Source organism: Alexandromys fortis, unplaced genomic scaffold (assembly GCF_014885135.2).
Source record: "Alexandromys fortis isolate MF-2015 unplaced genomic scaffold, M_Fortis_MF-2015_v1.1 scaffold_33, whole genome shotgun sequence".
Classification (NCBI taxonomy): Eukaryota; Metazoa; Chordata; class Mammalia; order Rodentia; family Cricetidae; genus Alexandromys; species Alexandromys fortis.
The window spans coordinates 11,552,598-11,573,226 of NW_026067917.1; the positions used below are offsets into that span (position 1 = coordinate 11,552,598).

The window sequence follows — 20,629 nt, forward strand, 5'->3', positions numbered from 1 at the left end:
GAGTGGCTCCCAGGAGCCCAAGGCGATGTCCCCAGTTAGTCCCTTGGGAAGCTGAGGATAGGGAACCTGAACTGACCCTATCCTATAGCAATACTGACGAATATCTTTCATATCACCATAGAACCTTCATCTGGTGATGGATAAAGATAGAGACAGAGACCCACACTGGAGCACTGGACTGAGCTCCCAAGGTCCCAAGAAAAACTTGTTTTAACGTGCATGTGTGACCATGTTTTGCTTTAAAATTTAGGGATGATTGAAGTCCCACAAAACTCTATCACTGCCTACAGCAGGACCTCGGGAACTTTTTATCTGTGTTGGGGAAGCTTACCAATGATTTTCAGAGTTTCCGGCTACCTTCCTTAGAAGCAAAATGTACACATCTATCGTAAAGCAAGACCACATATACAGTCAGTAAAATATTAGAGTTATATTCCTCACTGTAAGAGATGTGTTAATGAATCTGAAATAATTAACTCCTCTTTACTAGAGAGTTAGCGATGTAAGAACTATGAACTCGATGAGTAGCTGAAAGTCGCCCAAAGCATCCCTTTCTTTAGTGTATTCTCAGTTAAATATCTTAGAAACAGAGATTAAACTTAAACTATTGCCTTCTTTTAGTCTGAGATTTGATGATAGTGCAAACAAAAATCTAGAAGGAAATTCAAATTAAATGTAGCACACTGAAAGAGTCCTCTGTTTGAGGTATGTAATTCTATGGAGAAAGAGTTGCTAGCACAAATATGGGGACAGGGAGACAAAGGTGGAGCAGTTCTTAGAGAGTGGGAAGGGTACAGAGCAGGACAGGGCTGGTCTCCATGAAGCAGTAAACCAATGGTTCTCAACCTTCCGGATGCTGAGACTCTAATTGAGTTCCTCAGGTTGTGGTAAAGACACTCCCACATCAACTCCCAACTATAAAATTATTTCTGTTGTTACTGCGTAGCTGTATTGTTGCTCGTGCTAAAAATCATAATGTAGATACCTGTGTTTTCTGATGGTCATAGGGGGTCATGACCCGCAGATTAAGAACACTGTATAAAACAACGGGTGATTTCTGTACAGATCTGTCTGCGCTGTATGGGGACTGCAGAGGAGGGAGACTGGAAAGGATCTGTGAATGAAAGACTGTGGACTCTGAAAATAAAGAGTTAGCTATTTAGGGATGGAGAAATCCATCAGCATTTCAGAATGCCAACTGTCTTTACAGAGGAGGAGAGTTTCGTTCCCACCTACTCATAATGGCCTGTCACTCCAGCTGTAGGGGACCCAACATCCCCACCTGGCCTTAGGGTTACTGCACTCATTTCCACTAGCCGACACACATATGCACACATAATTAAAAGTAAAATCTTTTAATAAAGCACTTAAGTGCTCAGACAAACATTAAAAAAATAAAACCAGATAAAACTGAATCCCAAATCTCATTTCTATTTACTTTTTGTAAAACTCCTGGAGTAGGTTGTAGGCTGTCCTCTTGTTCTTAATCCAAAAGACAACAATAACAATGGACAAAACTATCAAATTTCAGATTAAACTGCCTACCTTAATCTAATTAGTAGAAAAATCAGGCAACTCCAAATTCAAATATTCAAAGCAACTAACTCTCTGCTGCTTAGAAATGCTCACTGAAACAGGAAAGAAAAGCCTGGTTGATAAACAGGTTCAAAGGAGGACTGAGAGAAGGAACCGTGCTGGCCTACATTCTGAACACCACGAAGAACATTTGTGAGGCATACACGGGGGAAAACTGGTGTAATGCCAACATTCGGGAGAATTACCTACTATCTCAACAGAGACCTGGGTGACAGGGTGAGACCCTATCATACAAAGCCAACAAGCCAACCAAAAACTAGTAGTTAGTGGTAAAAACTTGAAAAAAAGTTGTATAACATCTGCTGTTTGAAATATTGTCTATGGCAGGGGCATTGTGGTTACGAGACCAAGCACTTGTTCTCAAGAGGTTTGAAGAGAAGTATTAGCTGGAAAAGGTTATGATGTCTGTGTGTCATACTCTCCAATGTTTCAGAGTCCAGAACATACAGTGAGGGCATCAATTTTGAAAAAATGGTAAATTTAAATGTAGACCACAGTATGTTCTGCTATAAATAAATCTTTTGTATAACTTTGAAATTCCTTCAAAATAATAAGACCAAAAAATGGCATGGGGTTAATTCTGTGTTTCTTACCATGGCAAATTATGCACACTGAACATCTTTAATCTCTAAATGGAAATAATGTTACTTCTATATCATAATGTCTGAAGATAATAGAATAATGTGGATAGTGTAATAGTAATTACTCTGGTTAAGAATCAAGGAGACTTAAGAATGAAAAATGATTTTCAGTCTATAGAACAGTTTAGCTTTCATTTTCCAATAATTATAGATATTTATTTCAGTTAAAATAGTTTCTCATGTAGCCCTAGTTGAGCCAAAATGTGCTGTGTAGCAGAGGATAACCTTAACTCTCTTCTGGTTCCGCTCTATTTTATACATCCAAAAGTCTTCTGTTTTCTTTACTTTGCATTTACACTGAAACAGTAAAATTTAGTAAATCACACACATAAATATATAATAAGTTATATGTATGTAGTATATATATGTTATAAATAATGTTATGAATAATAAATTACACACACCAATATGCACATGCACACACACATACATAGAGTATTCTAGAGTTTCTATAACCAGAATTATTACGATGTTGAACATATCTATAAGTCATTTGTTTTATCCCTGAAGCTATAGCTTAATATCACTGAAAAATGTGTAGAAGAATTATTTGTGTATTTTCCATTATAATCTAATTCAATAATAATCTAAACCAATAGATTATTGTTCCTTAGAAGTACCAACCTTACTTATATCAAATTCAATGGCTTCCTTTTGAAGAATACCTTTATATTATTTGTGAAGTTAGACATGTCAACCATTCTAATCCTTCTTCCTGAAATGTTTCAGACACCTATGGATCTCTGTTTGCTCTGACCTCATATATCTTCTGACCTCTGAACTCCTCTGTTTTCTTTTCTCCTGCCTATTTTTACAAGAGTAGGCCACCAGGGTTCTTATCCTTACTCTGATCTCTTTGTTCCTTCTGGATGTGATCCAATGAAACCAACTCAAGGCTTCAGATAAGTCTTTATTTCCAGACCAGTCTTTGCCCTTTTTGTTGCTTAGTTTGTTTAGTTTTCCATGTGTTTTATATTATATATAATCTAAATGTCTCTCTCTGTGTGTATGTATGTATGTATAGATGTGTGTATATGTGTGTGGGGGGGGGTTTCCTACATACATATCATCTCTGGAAGTTGGAAGATGCCATCAGACCTCACAGAAGTGGTGTTCTAAACTGTGTTGTGAATTCTGAGAATTGAATTCAGGCCCCATGAAAGAGCACCAAGTGAACCTGCCTCCAGTACTCTTGTGTCTTAACTATTGGGCAATGTTGCTTAGCTTCATACCTATACAGTCTCTCGGTATCACGCAGTTCAAGTTGTGCCAGCTTCTGCAGCCCTCAATACCTACACATTCTCTTTACTTATGAGAACTAAACTCATTTGAAATGGGAAGCAGAGAACAAGAAGCTTTATGTCCTGGAGAGACCTCTTATAATAATTGCAGACACTCTTCTGCTTAGAACATACCTGAGGATGGGACTCCTTATGTATTTCCTTAGTGTGTTTTCTATCAAAGAAGAAAAGTACTACTTGTAGTTCATCTAGAGTGAGCTATAATCAAATTGGTTAAGACTGAGGAAGGTGGAGCCATCGGAAGAGTGAAGGGAACAGAGAGGGAAATACAGAGGGAGAGAAAAGGCTAGCACTAGAATAAAGTCATGCCTTTTTATTTGTTCTTTGCCAAAATAGAAAACTCTCTGTCTGCACTGTCACTTGAAATATTTAACTTGCTTAGATACTATGATCTTTCAAAAACTCATAAAGAAATTTTATCCCATCAATACAAAACACTACACATTAATGTTTAAAAGCCTTCTATGCAGAAAGAACTTATCTAAAATTACAGTTTAAATACTATTTTTTAGCTTGGAAGATACTCCATTGTGTTAGATAATTCAGGATTGTTGAAAAAAGTAACTAAAAACTAATTCTCCAAGTTTGTAAAATCCAATATTCTGTACTCCAGGCAATCTTCATATTGCACAGTCACTGTAAATTAGATTATTCTTGAGATTATATTTAAGTCAAGGCAAGATGGTCTTCTCTTTACAAATGCAATTAAGTCTCATGAGTGGAAATCTTGTTAACTATTGTCAGGGTAATTGAAATTGATTTGTGTTTACTAAACATTGTGAATACTAATCAAATATTAAACACTCAAGTGTTCCAGGTGCATTTAAATCTTTGGCAGTCTCAGAACTGCTTGAAACGATTTCTTGTCCCAGAAGTGAGCATTTTGTTTCAGCATTTTCTTCAAAATGCATTAAGAGAAATAGAGGAGTATCCTTCATTTCCTTCATGTAAGTCCCTTAGTTGGGAAGCATGAGGAATAGGCCTGCAGGTCACGTTATTTATGTTTTATTTCCAGTGCTAGAGACAGCAAGCCGACATTTTCACTGCTTCATTCATTCCTGGTTTGCCATTCTCTGTGCCTCACAACGTTGCAGAACTCCACAGAATAGGTTTTATAGGAAACAAATATTACCAGCCATTTGAAAATCAGGTTGCATATAATGTCTGGTGGCTCACAGGCCCTGGCCTGATGACTTGGCTTGCTTCAGTACCTTGTCCTTAATGGGATGATGCACCGGCTATATGAAGCTTAAAGAACCTCCGCTGATGCAAAAATAAAGCCACCACAGCCATTGGCTTTGAGGAAATTTTATAGTTGTTGCTTAACCTGCTCCCTTATGCCCTGCAATATTCATTAGCAGATTCCTCTGTTTATGACTGATATTATATGGAAATGGTTATGGGAAGCAAGCAGATGTAACTACTGAAATAAATTAGTAGGAAAGTTCTGCTTTTTACAGATGGCTCTATCAAATCTGATTCCTCTCTCTTCATGTTAACATTTATTTGTCTTTCAACAGAAAACTTTTCTTTACTGACTCTGGGGATGTTCCGAAAGTGGAGAGATGTGACCTGGACGGGATGAACAGAACAAGGATAGTTTACTCAAAGGCAGAACAGCCAGCTGCCCTGGCACTGGACCTCGTCAACAGATTGGTTTATTGGGTAGATCTCTACTTGGACTATGTGGGAGTAGTAGACTACCAAGGAAAAAACAGGCATACTCTTGTACAAGGTAGACAGGTAAGTATAATTTTGTTAGAAATTGCAGCTACCATAATAAACTGAATATATGATAACTCTTCTAAAGATCGAAATTTGTAGCATTCTTTACAGATAAGATGTATTGGCTCACAAACCTTAGATGCATATTTTATTTGGGAGGATGTTTTAGTCACAGTAATACTAGGATATGTCTGTTGAATTTATCAGGTTCTTCTAAGGGAATATAGTGGATTGTGTGTGGGGGGGGGGAATTTATTAGCGTGGCTTAGAGTCTTGATTGGATCCGTGGTCTGGTTAATATAACAATGGTTGTTTCCTGATGGAAAGGCATAAAATCCAGTAGAGACTGGATGACCTGCAGGGTTCATCAAGAGCTGCAAGTTGCCACTCTAGGCTGGAATCCCTAAGAGCTGTGTTTTAACATCAGCAAAGGGATGCCTCAGCAACAGTATTGGTGACCTCGCCTTCCAAAGCCATGCCCTTTAATTTGAACTGCCACCAGAGAAAATTTTAGGGTGGCTGTTCTCACCTCAGATGAACTAGATTTAGGGCAGATAGTCTGATCTCAAATGAGCCAATCAAGAAAATCCCTCATGTGTGTGCTTTTAGTTGAACCTGGATGTAACCCAGTTGGCAGTTAAGCTCAGCAGCCATCTAAATCATGACACTAGATGCCTCTTGCTTCTTTGCTTCCCTGTTGAAGGCAAAGAAACATAAGCAACGCCATGAATGCAAAAGTGCTGTATTCACAAGAGAGAGAGAGAGACTCCCTGGAATGGGACAAATGTCATGACCTACTTTCTGAAAACTAATTCAAGCCGTTTATTCATATGGAGCTGCACCGCCATCTGTCCCATGAGACATTAAAAATAGTTTGCTAGCAAAAGCAAACGTGTGCTCACAAAAATACCCTAATTATTCTAATAGTGTTAGACTTAATTTTGCCCACTGATTCATTTGTGTGCTTCCTAAATGAGAATTTTGTGAAATTTCAAAGATCAATGTTCTTGTCTGTGCATTTTTGTGTTATTTTTTGTTTGTTTGCTTGTTTGTTTGTTTCTTTTTTTTTAGACAATGCTCCATAAATGCCTGTCAAAAGCTTAGTTGAAGTATGCCTTTTCCAGTAATGTTTCTCCCCCATATTTATCTGTCTCTTCTATCAATCTTTTGTGAGGTCTACAGTGAATTAATAGATTTAATAGATGAATTTCTGATATAGTATAAGATAGGCATGTTCTGTGAAACCTTTACAGTGCTTTGTCCCTCATCACCTTTATAATGCAGTTAATTATTTTTGATACATGAAAAGCTTTACATGGTTATTTATATAAACTATCCAATGTTGGGACAATTTTTTCCCTCATAACTTCACCTGTCCTAAAAAGTTCAGTGTCATCGGCAGGCCTTGGTTATTCCCTTCTGTGTACTAATTTCTAAGATGGTTATGAGAGACTTTATTTTATTTGTCATTAAAAATTAAACATTGAATGGAGGATTCAAATGATTTTCCTCCTAATTATTTGGAAAGTCTTTTAAGAGCCTGTAGAGATAGATGGCTTCGTGGTTAAGAGTATGTACTGCTATTACAAAGGACCGAAGTTCAGTTCCCAGCACCCACTTATATTGCACACAACTAAGTTTAGAAGTCTGACACTGTCTTCTGAGCTCTGTGGACATTACACTTACATATGCACAAATCCACACATAGAAATACACATACAAGCCGGGCGGTGGTGGCGCACGCCTTTTATCCCAGCACTTGGGAGGCAGAGGCAGACAGATCTCGGTGAGTTCGAGACCAGCCTGGTCTACAAGAGCTAGTTCCAGGACAGGCTCCAAAACCACAGAGAAACCCTGTCTCGAAAAAAAAAAAAAAAAAAAAAAAAAAAAAAGAAATACACATACATGCATATGTTAAAATAAAATGAAAATAACTCTTTAGAAATGTTAAAAAGGCTTGTAAATGTCCACTCTCATCTTTACCCTCTCATTATTATTGTTGTTTTCTTTATTTGTTTGTGTAGTGTGTGCACACGTGTTCTTATGAGTGCAGCACTACAATGGAAGCCGGGTCTCTCAGAGCTCAAGTCTCTGCAGGACTTCTAGCTAATAGAATAGTGTTGTGATTTAAACTCTGGTCCTCGTGATCATGCAGCAGGTCTTTTTTAATGCTATGAAATCTCCATATCCTGTGTATGGGGACTCAGGACGCTTACAAGTGTACATTTATGGGGGCCAGATGTTATTTTTAGGTGTCCTTCCTCAGGTGCCATCCACTATGTTTTTTTTTTTTTTTTCTTTTGTTCCTTCTTTTTTCTTTTTCTTTTCAGACGGGTGCTCTGGTTGTCTTGAATATCTTTAGTTCATCTAGATTGGTTAGGTAGAGTATATAAATCCTCCTAGATTGCAAAGCTAGTTCTAGGATTACAAAGTCATGCTACACCTAACTAGTTTTGTGTGAGAACTTAGAATGGAACTCAATGCTTTCTGTAAACATAGGAATTAGTAAAGCAATTGCTTTACCAGTTGAGCTATACCCCCAGCCATCAAATATTTACTTATCCTTTTCTCTTGTTTCTAATGCCTGTGTTTCTGGCTCCCTAAACATATGCTAAGTCTGTCAGCAAGCAATTTGATGTAGAAATAGTCTTTAAAAGTTTTAAAATATGGAGAGACATTTATATAAAAAGAAGTAAAGAGCTGATGAATAAAACATAGTTTTTGCCAGGTGAACGAATTTTCTACTTTGGCTAATTGTCTCTTATATAGTAAGGGTTTTCTTTATAGGATATGAACTGACATCATATATATATATATTAGAGTCATAGTGAGACACAGCATGAGTAGGGCCTCACACACTGACCAAATCAAGGAGCACAGCTTGTTCATATCTTCAAATGTTAGAAAAAGCATTGACTGAATCAATACTAGGCCATTGCTATATGTGGTGGCTATGATATCATCTCCGTAAAAAGAGATACTGGTAAGTGCACATGTCCCCTCCTTCACTGCCTAAATCTGTACACATACTGACAATAACAATGGAATATTATCTGAGGGCTTTAACATGCAACAATCCTTTACACTGATTCTTGCCACTCATGTCTACACTAGACAAGAAGAAACAGATGATCTTGAAACAAGACCAAAGTCAGTTTTCTTTTCCTGACACCCCACAAAAGGACCAGGGAATGACAATGACTCAGACAGACTAGAACTGTGGCCGGGTATTCTTGTTAAGGATGTTTTTACAAATTTTTAAGTGTGGTTTCACAAACACATCCTCAGCTGCAGATGCTTGTGTTTTAATATAGCCTCGTGTGGTCTCTAAGAACAGTGGCCAGTGACTCTCATAAAATTTCCTATAACAGCCAGTAATTACTCCAGATATCCAGACCAGAACCTTTTCAAATTATGTATAATTGAATAAAACCACTAGGCTCCACTCCCAGCAGTTCAGAAAACAAATGATCAGTCTTCTTTCTACTCTACTTTCTATAAACTTCAAACACTCAGTTTGCATCTAAAGATGCAAATATTTGTCAAAAGAGAGAGAAGTTACTATTCTAATAGTATGCATATCCATAAGCATCATAATTGCATTCTACTTGCCAGTATGAATAAATTTTAGAAATCATGACATTTTTGAATGAAATACTCAAATTTTATTCACCATTTTGCACATATGTGATTTCTTTCTGTACTCTTCTCCACACAGCATAAATATTATTTTAATATAACTTAAGACAAGAATTTGACTTTGAACATATGAAACAAATATTCCAAGTTGTTTTCCTTCATAGATCGTTAGGGCATAGCTATGATTCTGCAGTGCCTACATATCTGTATGAGCAAGTAGCCTCTAAAATGTCTCAAATTATATTAATTCTGACACAGCATATTAGTTAATGCATTTAAAGGTCTGGTTTTTACTAGTCTTGGACAGAAACTATAAAGCATATATTCCTGATGAAACATGAATATAATTATTTCCCATGCATATAAAACTATTTTACCCACTACTGTATCTTCTCTTTCACTAAAAAGAGTAGAAATTATTGGAATGTTTCTTTGAAGGAAAATAGAAAATAAATGATAATATCCATCTGACTCTGGACATTCTTCATACTTGTAATTGTATTTTTTCTTTCATGTTAGAAGAAGTAGAATTAAAAGTTCTAACTATATTTGGTGCTCTTTCCAGGTTAAGCATCTCTATGGCATAACTGTATTTGAAGATTATTTATATGCAACCAGTTTCGATAACTTCAACATCATACGAATAAACAGATTCAATGGCACTGATATTCACCCAATAATTAAAATGCAAAGCGCTCGAGGAATCCGAACCTATCAAAAAAGAACTCAGCCAACAGGTAAGCCACGGGGCTCCTTAACGGCCTCCCTAACAGCAGCTTCAGTGGGAACATAGTCCTTGGGCTTCTGTGTGGTGTTACAGAGGATATCATAAATTCTTTTTTGACAGCAAAAATGTACGTGCCTGCTTGATAGAATAGAATAGAGATCACTTCTCAAGTCTAAATGACAAACTACTCAGCTCCTATCAAATAGTTTCTCCAACCACGGGGTTGAAATGATGGTTCGATTTAGCCCCAGCAAACAACTTTCCGACGTGATGTATGTAGACAGGGAGCTCGGATGCTCAGGCTTATTTCTGAACTTTTCTGCCATTTTATTGAAGGCAAATTTCGAACCAGGTTATTTGCTATGGCACTTGCCTCGTGTCCACCAATGGTAGTTCTGGTTCTCCTGGTTTAATATCCCAATTGCTTTATGTTTTTTTTAAATGCCCATTAAAAAAAACAATTAAAGTGAACTGCAGTAGTGTTAAATATTTTTGAAAAAACACAATATAATGATTTTTATAGTAGGTTAATAATGCTCATCAGAAGCCCAGTTTAGGCCCAGTTAAAATACAAAGTTACTTGAAAGTAGAATATCACCACCCAAAATTACCGTCATCTCTCTATAAAGATATTTCAAATTAAAACTGATCTAAAAATATTAAATATTAATGTGCATCTATCCGAGGAAGTGCACTGTCACAAACAGATTTGTAACAAATTCAGTTTTGAAGTTTGAAGACAACTTTATTAGAATTCTGTAGCTGTCTGTATTTGCCAATTATTCATGGACCATTACTATGTACCAAGATTTATTCTACATGCTGGGACTATACTACTCAACTAAACACAAAGTAGCTTTTGCTTTATGGAACTTAAGTCATATTGGAGACAATATAATACAAAATGAATAAGTAAATTATTTATTTCATTAGAAATAGTAACTACTATCAAAGAGAAAAAAAGATAGGGAAGATTTAAAGAATCAGGCATGGGGATTAGGCATTTTTTTGTCAAAGAGGTCTAACTAGAAAGATGACATGGAATAAAATCTTCAAGAAATTGAATATGAGAAGTCTGGTGATCTCTGGAGTGAGCAGTGAGCAGGGAGAGATGAGTAAGTTCAAAGCCATGAGGGCAGAACAAACCTAAACTCCTCTGAAGCATCCACGGGCTTATATGTCTGAAACAGAGTGACTACAGACAGGAACGGGAAAAAAAAATTAGAGAAATCATAGATTACGTAACATGTAGGAACTTGTAGATTATCATAAAGTTCTTTATTTTTTCTCTTTCATGAAGTAGGTATTATAAAAAATCATTCAGCAGAGTTTTGTAATAACGTTTATGAAATTTCCATAGATGTATGGGATTGATGCCAGACTGTCCTGGGGAGAGGTAGATGATTAGAAAAGATGATGGATTGTTCCAAGAGAGTAGTAGTTAAGTAAACAGAAGTAAACAGAAGTCAGGATCTTTATAAACATATATTGGATGGGATATAAAAGATAAAGAGTCAAGAATGAAGGCAGAGGTGTTGCAAAAACATTGAAACAGCATAAATTGTAAGAATGAGAAACAAAACGATTTAGAAAAGACTGAGGTCCGTCTTATGGGTTATTTCAGCTGTCTAATATAAACTTTAACGTAGATTTAGAGAGATACATGCATATACAAGATTATGTATTTAGTTTGGAGGAGAAGACCGGGATGGGTATAGCAGTTGGAGAGATTGACAGAGAGGCGTTATGTACCACCATGGAATAGCTGTGAACATCAGGGAAGTAAGCTGATGTGAAGAGGCGTTTCAAATAATGACACTGGAACATATCACCAGTAAGTCAAGAACAGAGAAGCCAAATGATGACGCCAAGAAGCAGTTCAGAAATTCCAAATGGCTTTTGGTCTTGACAGCATGAAGCTTATTGACTTCTGACAGTGACATTTTGATGATGATATATGACTAAAGTTGGTTTGAAGGAGACAGAAGGACATGGAAATGCAGAAAATGAGCAATGACCATGGAAAACCATGCACCTTAGGTGAATCAGTGCAATGAGAAGTTGTTTCTTTTCCAAGTTGCATAAATACTGGACCATTTGCATACTGATAGGTAATAAAGAAAGAAAAAGTAGTAATAAAAAGGAAAAAGGGAATTGATGATGATAACAGAATGTGTTTATTACCTAAGCTACTTTTTTTTTCATGTTACCTAAGCTACTTTAGAAGCCTTAAGACATTACACAGCAATAAAACATTCACTGAAAGAGCTTTTCACTCATTTTTTTTTCTCTTAGAAAAATGATGGATACAGAAAGAAGAAAGTATTTTTTTAAAGTAAACTAGTTTGGCTATAAAATAAATTAGTCATGATATTCACCTCTCTTTTAACTAAGAGTTGAGCAAAAACTTAGTTTTAATACTAGCCAGACTCTTAGGGACACAGTGACAGTATTACTTCTCTTTGGCCATGATCTTTCTTATTTTCATGGTCCTATTTCCATTTTGTTCCTCCCTAATTCTAAATATTAATAAAACACATTTTCACACCATAATTTTCTTGTGGTCTCAAATATTGAAAACATTTGTTGTGACTTAGCATTTCTCATCAGCTCAGATGATGTCTCTCCCAGTGTGACTGCCCATATGCTGATGAAGGGTAACTTTGCTCAAATCCCTACACTGGGACTTTTTTTCTGCCATTTTTTTTTATGTTTTTCTTTCTTTCTTTTTTAATGACATTTAAATAAGCACACAAAACTTGGCTCCAAAACAAACAAAAATGTTAATTTTATTTGCATATTTATGAACACAGTAAATTAATATTTCTTTGATTTTTTTTTATTGTAACCCAAGAAGATTCTGTCAATCTCCCTCCCTCTTCTCTGGGGTTTAATCCCCCCCTCCATGTTATTATAGTACTCCACAGTGGGGTATGCAACATTTTGCTAAGATTCCACGTCCTTACACTGTAAAGTTTACACATAATTGACTTGTCTGGTGTTCTCTCTGTTGCAGTCAGAAGCCATGCCTGTGAACTGGATGCATATGGACTGCCAGGGGGCTGTTCACACATCTGTCTGTTCAGCAGCAGTTATAAGTCACGGACCTGTCGCTGCAGGACTGGCTTCAACTTGGGGAGTGACGGCAAGTCATGCAAAAGTATGTTACTACACATTTCGCCAGCAGGCACCACTTCTGGAGAGTTGTGGGTGTTTTGCTTTTTTTTTTTTTAATTAGCATCATCCCCATCAGTAAGAAGAACAAGTGACTTACAGTCTTACAGTGATATTTACCAGCAAGTGCATGCTATACATTTTCCCATCTCAGAGTCAGGATTTACCTTTCCTTGAGGCAATAAAAAGGGCAGCTCTTTAAGCTAAAGGGTTAGCAAACTTGCTCACCTTAGGGATCCATCAGAGAAGATTTTAAGGGGAAAAAATCTTTTTTAATTTTTAATTTCCTGAATGTGGTTCATGAAATCAAGGAACTCTACCCAAGGTTGACTATATTTTTCTCCTATGTAAACTCAAATGATCTTCCTAATAGGTGTCTTGTTTGACTGAAGAGCACATACAACAATGCAGTACCACTGGATACAGCAAGGCAGCACCAATGCACAGCTTTGCACAGCAGCAATGGGTCTGAAGTTTGCTACATTATTTCGTGTTTCATTAGCAATGTCAAACACGTATCAATTCTGTGAACGACTTATCAGAAACTCTCCCTTTGTTATAAGTTGTTAGAAATTTTTTGTTTAATTTTTGAGATTTGGCATGGTATTTTCATGATTATTTTTGAACAAGCTTTTAAGATTTTTTTTAAAAAGAAAAGAAATAAACAAAATACATGTTTAATTTGTGTTTCTGGCTTTGAGTTAAACTGTGGAAACATAAAGATATCTGGTCTCATGTTCCTGAGCCTATCTGGATAATAATTTATTTTCTGGATTTAAGGCCTGCAGATCAGAGAAGTTGAATGTGTCTGCACAACTGTATAACATAAATAAATCGACTGTTGCTCTTGGGAAGTGATAGTATGTCATGAAAATGTGTAATCACATCCATGTATACATGCAATGTATGTAAGTACCTTTATGGGAAAACCTCAGTTTAGAGCTGCATTTAAGAGAACTTTTATAGAATATATCCTTTTGGTGCAAAAATCACCACAAACAATTCTAACTATGATAAATAAAAATAGCTTCAACAAAAACTGAGTTTTGATCTTTCAAACTCAATGAGCTCCCTCCAGCAGAAAGTCAGACATCTGGCACTATCAAAGGCCAGGGCAACAGCAATCCACAGAGGGAAAGGTTAATATAAAAAAACAGAACGTTTCAGTAGAGGCCAGGGGGTTAGAAAGCTAGAAATGAGGTTGCTAGTTCCAGAATGACATCCTGTGGGCCATCCTTCCCACTCAGGCGGAGATGCCTTGTCTCTTACCTTAGTTATTTGCAAGGGCCAATGGCTTGGAGAACACTGTAGGGAAAGCATTTAAGTTTTCTATTCTGTTTATCTACAGAAACTATAAAGAAACCTAATCCTGCCAGGCAGTGGTGGCGAACTCCTTTAATCACAGCACTCAGGAGGCAGAGGCAGGGGGATCTCTGTGAGTTAGAGGTCAGCCCGTTTGACAAAAGCTAGTTACAGGACAGGCTCCAAAGCTACAGGGAAACCCTACCTTGAAAAATAAAAAAGCAAAGAAAGAAAAGAAAAGAAGGAAGGAAGGAGGGAGGGAGGGAGGGAGGGAGGGAGGGAGGGAGGAAGGAAGGAAGGAAGGAAGGAAGGAAGGAAGGAAGGAAGGAAGGAAGGAAAGAAAGAAAGAAAGAAAGAAAGAAAGAAAGAAAGAAAGGAAGAAAGAAAGAAAGAAAGAAAGAAAGAAGGAAAGAAAGAAAGAAACCTGTGCCCTCACTTTAACAGTAGAATGGAATTGGGAACTTAAAACCAGAACCCAACTTTTGTAGCTGTCTAATTAAATTTCACACGCCCTGCCACACACAAAGAAATTGTAAAGTAAGCATCAAGGAATGCCCAAAATAAGACTGAACAAAATATAAATACCTTTCTTACAATTTAAAGGTCCCAAACAGTCATGTCCTAGCAATGAGAGTTCAAGATTGCCCATTAAAATTTTCATATTTATTCAAAATGTAAATGAAAATCTGCTATGATAGATCCCTGATTATGGTTTTTAGTCAATGAAGTATTATGCTAAAATTAAAAAGAATGTTTTTGAAGATACTTTAATGACATAACAAAATATCATTAAATTTAAAGGTGGTAATTTTTGAAAAATAAATGAATATATATATACACATTTGTCCAAAACCATTCTATAATTTCAAAAAGGAAAGCTCTCAAATGAACTGATACGAATTTTATACCATATAAAATATTATTTTGAATGAAATACTTTTGAAATCAGGAAAACATCAAGAGATTATGAAGCACAAAGTCATTAAGTTACTTTACCTTATACTTACATCAAAGGAAAGGTGAGGAATAATAGAGGAAAAGGAAAATCTCATCTCATTGTTAGCATAAAATCCTAAAGTAAATACGTAAATTTCTCAGCAACCTCTCTGCTGAGCAATGGAAACAATGTAATAATTCTTAACATAGCAAATCAACACAGAAAATAATTTGTTAATTAAATGGAAAAAAAGTTTATAACATGGATCTTCCTTTTAAATAAATATAACTTAGAAGAAGGAAAGGAATCCAGGCTTTTTGTGAATTTAGGAGCTAGAATCTATGGCCTACTACATTGTATATTTAAGTAAAATACATTATGAATTCATCATTTTGTTCAATGTATCAACAAAAATTAAATATGTATTCTGAAATATATACATAAGTTAAATTTGAGGAAGAAACTACATAGTAGTGAAGTGTACTATATGGTTAAATTCATGGATGGCTAGTGATTATAATGAAAATAAAATTAATTTACAAAGTTTAAGTTGAAATTCAACTAGACAAAATATTCAACAAAACAAAAATAAACCCTCCGTTAATGGTAGATGCATAGTTTATCTACAAAAAATCTGTGATAGACACTACAGCAATATCTAAAAATTGCCTTTGTAAGAAAAAAAAAACGGTAGCCGAGAATTTATAGGAGCTCAAACAGCTTAAGCAGGCTTTATTTAATGCCAGAAAGTTGACATCTCTCATTCTGGTCATAGGATTAGGGCTTAGTACTTACTCAATGACTACTCAAATGCCAGATTTCAAGAGAAAGCAGATTCATGCTTCAAGCTGGAGATTTTGTAGCTCAGAATATGTAAGTGGCAAGAGGATTTCCTTGTTTGGTGACAGAATGTGGGCTTAGCTGCTTTTCTTCCACAGTTGATTTTTGAACTTCAGGGACCATTGTCTTCTTTTGCAAATGCTGGGTGTCTGAGGGAGTAGAAACAGTTTTGCTTCAGTTGTTTCCAAATAGCCGAATTCTTGGAATTCTAAATTCAATTTAGCGCCTTGGTTTCGTGTGTGTTCGCGCGCGCGCGCGCACGCGCGTGTGTGTGTGTGTGTGTGTGTGTGTGTGTGTGTGTGTGTGTTAAAGAACCATCTGAATGACCGGAACCTGACCTGGAAGTTGGGAAAGAGGACCCCAAAGCTCAACCACAAGATTTACTAGCCCAAGATTCTGATGTTTATGGAGTAGGTGTTGAGTGCATCTGGCAGATGGCATTCATGTAATTCCTCTGTACTGAAGCACTGTCCACTAGACTTGGATGCTGATGAAACTTACTCTGCCCAGATAGTTCAAAAAGTTAGAGATTGGCAAGGTTCCTTCCCCCTTTTATAATAGCAGCAAACACATGTCGGAGTTGACAGCTTTGCAAGTCAAGCAGTCACCTGCAGGCGTGCAGCCTTTGAGAGATGTGCAAGAAAATTGGTGTGTGTGGGTGTGTGTGTGCTGAAATGCTTCTTAGTGAGTGATATAGTTGCTTTTAAATTGCCCATGCTTCTTCAAAGGAAAAAACAAACAAAAAACAAAACAAACAACAACAAAAAAAAAAACAAGGAAAGAAAACACAAGAAAAAAGAAAAAGATAAGAAAGGCCACCTTGATTTTGCATTGTAGTAGCTATGGAGATCATTTCTGTTTGTTTGGAGATTCGTGTTATTTGTTTGCTTCTGTTGAGTTCTGTGTTACATATCAGATTTCCTGGCAGACAACATCGTCTCTGACATTACAATTAAACTAGGAAGTAAACTGATGCCATCAGCCGGCACAAGTTCATTTCTTAGACGCATTAGTCACCTGTTTGGACAGCAGAACACAAGAACGTTCATGTTAATCTCTCTGATATCCTGTGACTCTTTTGTTAGCACTCACAGTCAGTGTGTGGCAGCTCCATACTGCAGAGATTTAATTGGCCTGAAGTTTTCAGCACTGTCAAATGTAATGAGTGCAATAGATGGTATCTTCAGAAAGCGTTCGCTTGATTGTAATGAATTATACAATTAAATGTACCGGATATTTTAATAAATTTCCATTTCACAAGTTACAAGTTATTCAATGATCTGTCATGTTTTTGCTATACAGACAGAAGAATAATTAACTAAATATAACCCATTCAGTGAAGTAATTTCTGGTTTAATTAAAGTAATGCAATTAGCCGGCCTTCTTGCATCAAGATCCGTTTGGCATATTTCAGAGTTTAATTTCTAGTATTGAATTTTAAAAAAGTCTAATTGTGCCAGTTAATTAAACAGTGGCATTCTGCAGTGTAAAGAAGATTAGGCAGCACGGGTTGTTTATGTTTGTAATCTTTCTTCTGCAGGGCCAAAGAATGAATTGTTCCTCTTTTATGGGAAAGGACGCCCAGGAATTGTTAGAGGGATGGACCTGAATACCAAGATAGCTGATGAATGCATGATCCCCATAGAAAATCTGGTAAACCCGCGTGCTTTAGACTTTCACGCAGAAGCTAATTATATCTACTTTGCTGACACCACCAGTTTTCTAATTGGCCGGCAGAAGATAGATGGCACAGAGCGAGAAACCATCCTGAAAGATGGTAAGTGACACTGTGACATTAACTTCAAGCTGCTCAGAGATAAAGGCCTTTGAAAGGCTACATCTAGTGTGTTTCCTAGTGCTAAGCAGATTCCATATTCTTCTCATTCGTTTAAGAGTATTTTATAATTTTTATCATCTTGGTGACACTAATATCTACAGTTTTCCAATTCTGTATGCTAATATGTCATTGAAAATGAAACTTGAATTGTCTACTACATTTTAAACACTACAGTAAGTAAATAGTGATAGTGTTCACTTTTAGGCAAAATGGGGAATTACAGTGATGCCGTTATAGACTTCATGGTACAATGTCACGTTTAACAGGGTGTCAAAGAATTCCGTAGTATTGGTCCTTATTAGAAAACTGCCCATCTCAATAAAAGCACCAGCGTTCCTATTGTCGTCAAATTCCTGTGTACTCTTTCTTATTCTATCTGTTAAAAGGCAGTCGTAAAGCCGTGCTTTTCAAGTGGCAAATATCTTTACAGAAACATTAAGATCTACTTACTTTATCAACACAAATGTAACAAATGTAGTGTTTTGTACACCTCACATGCATGCACTCTGCTCAAACCAGTATAAAATAGTTTTAGAAGGAGCCAAAGAAATATGATTATTAAAGATAGAAAAATATCTTAATGCTAAACCAACATGTGATTGAGTAACTTCCTATCATGATTCTGGGTCTCATTTTCCTCATCCATAAAGCCTACACAGTTCTTCAATAGAAATAACTGAATCAAGAGTCATTAACTGAATCTTTATGAAGTACAGCTTCTAGCCTATTGTGTGAGTTAAAAGTTAAACACAATTTTCAGAAATGACTACCTTGATGGACGATATAAACACATGGAAAATTTAAAGTATTTCATTATGTGATTAATGAAATCCAAGCTGACCGAGAAAAAACACGGAGTTCAGGAAGACTCCCTAGGCAATGGGCATCTACAGGAAGTGGTAGACACCCTTACATGGATTTGCTCAGAGACTCCTTATATACCATGCTATTTGTGAGGTACAACTTAAAGAGGAGATGTTAATGGCAGAGAGGAAACATTTATGAAGCCATAAAGTTATGGAGAAATATTCTCTAGAAATAGGATGGATACTCTCAATGGATCCCTATTTTGGCAGTTCAATTTGCAGATAATAGTAACAGAAGATACATGCAAAGTAGAATGGATATGATGAAGACCCTTGAATGTAAGGTGAAGGGGTTTGCATAAAATAATAAAAGGATAAAGATTTCTGATACAAGAAAAAGTGTGAGTAAAGTTATATTTTAAGAAAACTCATCCAGAGGTAGGATGCACGAGGAACCAGAGAACATACAAACTGAACAAGAAAGCCCAGAAATATCTACATGGGTCTAGGAAACAGAACCAGAGATTCATAGGAAGATGATTCGCTCAGCTTAGCTATAGTTCAAGTCAAATTACCAATGACAAAAAGTTCACTCTCCAAGAGAGGCGAATGAAGTTTCAAAATGAAATATGTGGCAATTTCACATTTTAAAAATAGCTTCCTGAATAAGGAAATACGTCACCCACGATTTTTGTATTCACGAGAGGTTTTATTAAACATTTTGCTTGCATTGACTCTGGCAGAAGCTTCTTGCTACTGGTCTCAGAAATAGGATATCAAATTTTGAGAAAGCAACTTGCACTGTTAGCCAAGCAGAGTGTTGGAGATTTTTTGCTTTCAAAAGAATCCTTCAGGAGGAATAAAAATATAATAGAGAGGGTCTTGGTTTCCTTTCAAAAAGTGTCTGTTTCTGAGCTCTGACTAGAGGTGCCCATCAATAACCCGAATTGAGATGACTATCTTACCAGTGAGGCTGATGGCTCTGCACATAACGGGAGAGATGGGCACCACAACCACCGCACTATCAGGATCATCCCTTAACTCCTAACCTCAGAGCTGATAGCAGCTCTCTTAGCTCTGCAGCAGCACTCTTAGACGTGAATACTTAACAGGCATATTCTTCAAAAGACAAGGCAGCTTAGTTCCCTTTTTAGTTGAAGTTTTACATTTTCTTTTACAAAGAGTAAAAACCCTAATTATAATGTAATACTGACATGAAAAAGCCTAAACTTATATTGGCAAACCACAGGTTTTTTTAATGTGTATTGTAGCCTGTTGGCAAATGTGGACCTTCAGAACCTGCGCTAGACACTTCTGTGTCCCACTTGGTTTTAATGCTTCTGTGGAGAGCTGTCTGTTGTTAGGATCAATTGGTCTTCTGATGTGACTTGATGCTTTCACTTGAAGCTGCTAACACACTGTCTTATTTTGTATAGTTACTATTTTAACTGTGATACGACATGGTCATTTTCTTTTCTGCTCTCTTCTATATGCCTCTTCTTTTTGAATGGGTTTTCTTTCACTAGATTGGAAATTTTTTTCTGCTATGATTCTTGAAATATTCTGCTTATCTCTGTATGTAAATCTGTTTCTTTTATCCCCATAGTTGTGTGTGTCTATACACACACATATATGTATACACACACACACATATAAACATGAAATTTACATATGCCCTGGCAATGCTGAAGCATGCATGGGCAGCCTGTATATGGTGGTTCTGTTGAATTTGTCCATATTGGATTTCATGGTCTGAGTTGATAAGGAAGAACTGATCACATTTCTTCCTCATTACAGATAGTTCTGAGCAACCATGTGATTGCTGTGCTGGGAATTGAACTCAAGACTTTTGGAAGAGCAGGAAGTGCTCTTAACCACTGAGCCATCTCATCTCTTCAGCCCACTATATATGTATATATATATGTGTGTAAATATATACGTGTGTGTAAATATATGTATAAATATATATATATACATATATGTGTGTAAATATATATATATATATTTACGCACACACACAGTTGTCCTTGAGACGATGTAACCATTACTCTATATTATCTGGATGCCTTGCCCTTCAGTCCTCCTTATAATCCATTCTGCTGGT

The 20,629-nt window shown here is 36.5% G+C and overlaps 1 protein-coding gene across 1 annotated transcript in view; it reads left to right on the forward strand.

Annotated features, from left to right (window-relative positions):
• The window catches only part of Lrp1b (LDL receptor related protein 1B), a 1,445,827-nt gene that overhangs the window by 682,761 nt on the left and 742,437 nt on the right, over nt 1–20,629 (forward strand). The window contains 4 exon segments of the mRNA XM_050139953.1: nt 5,059–5,281; nt 9,468–9,639; nt 12,646–12,789; nt 17,423–17,659. Coding sequence (XP_049995910.1) covers nt 5,059–5,281; nt 9,468–9,639; nt 12,646–12,789; nt 17,423–17,659 — 776 coding nt within the window.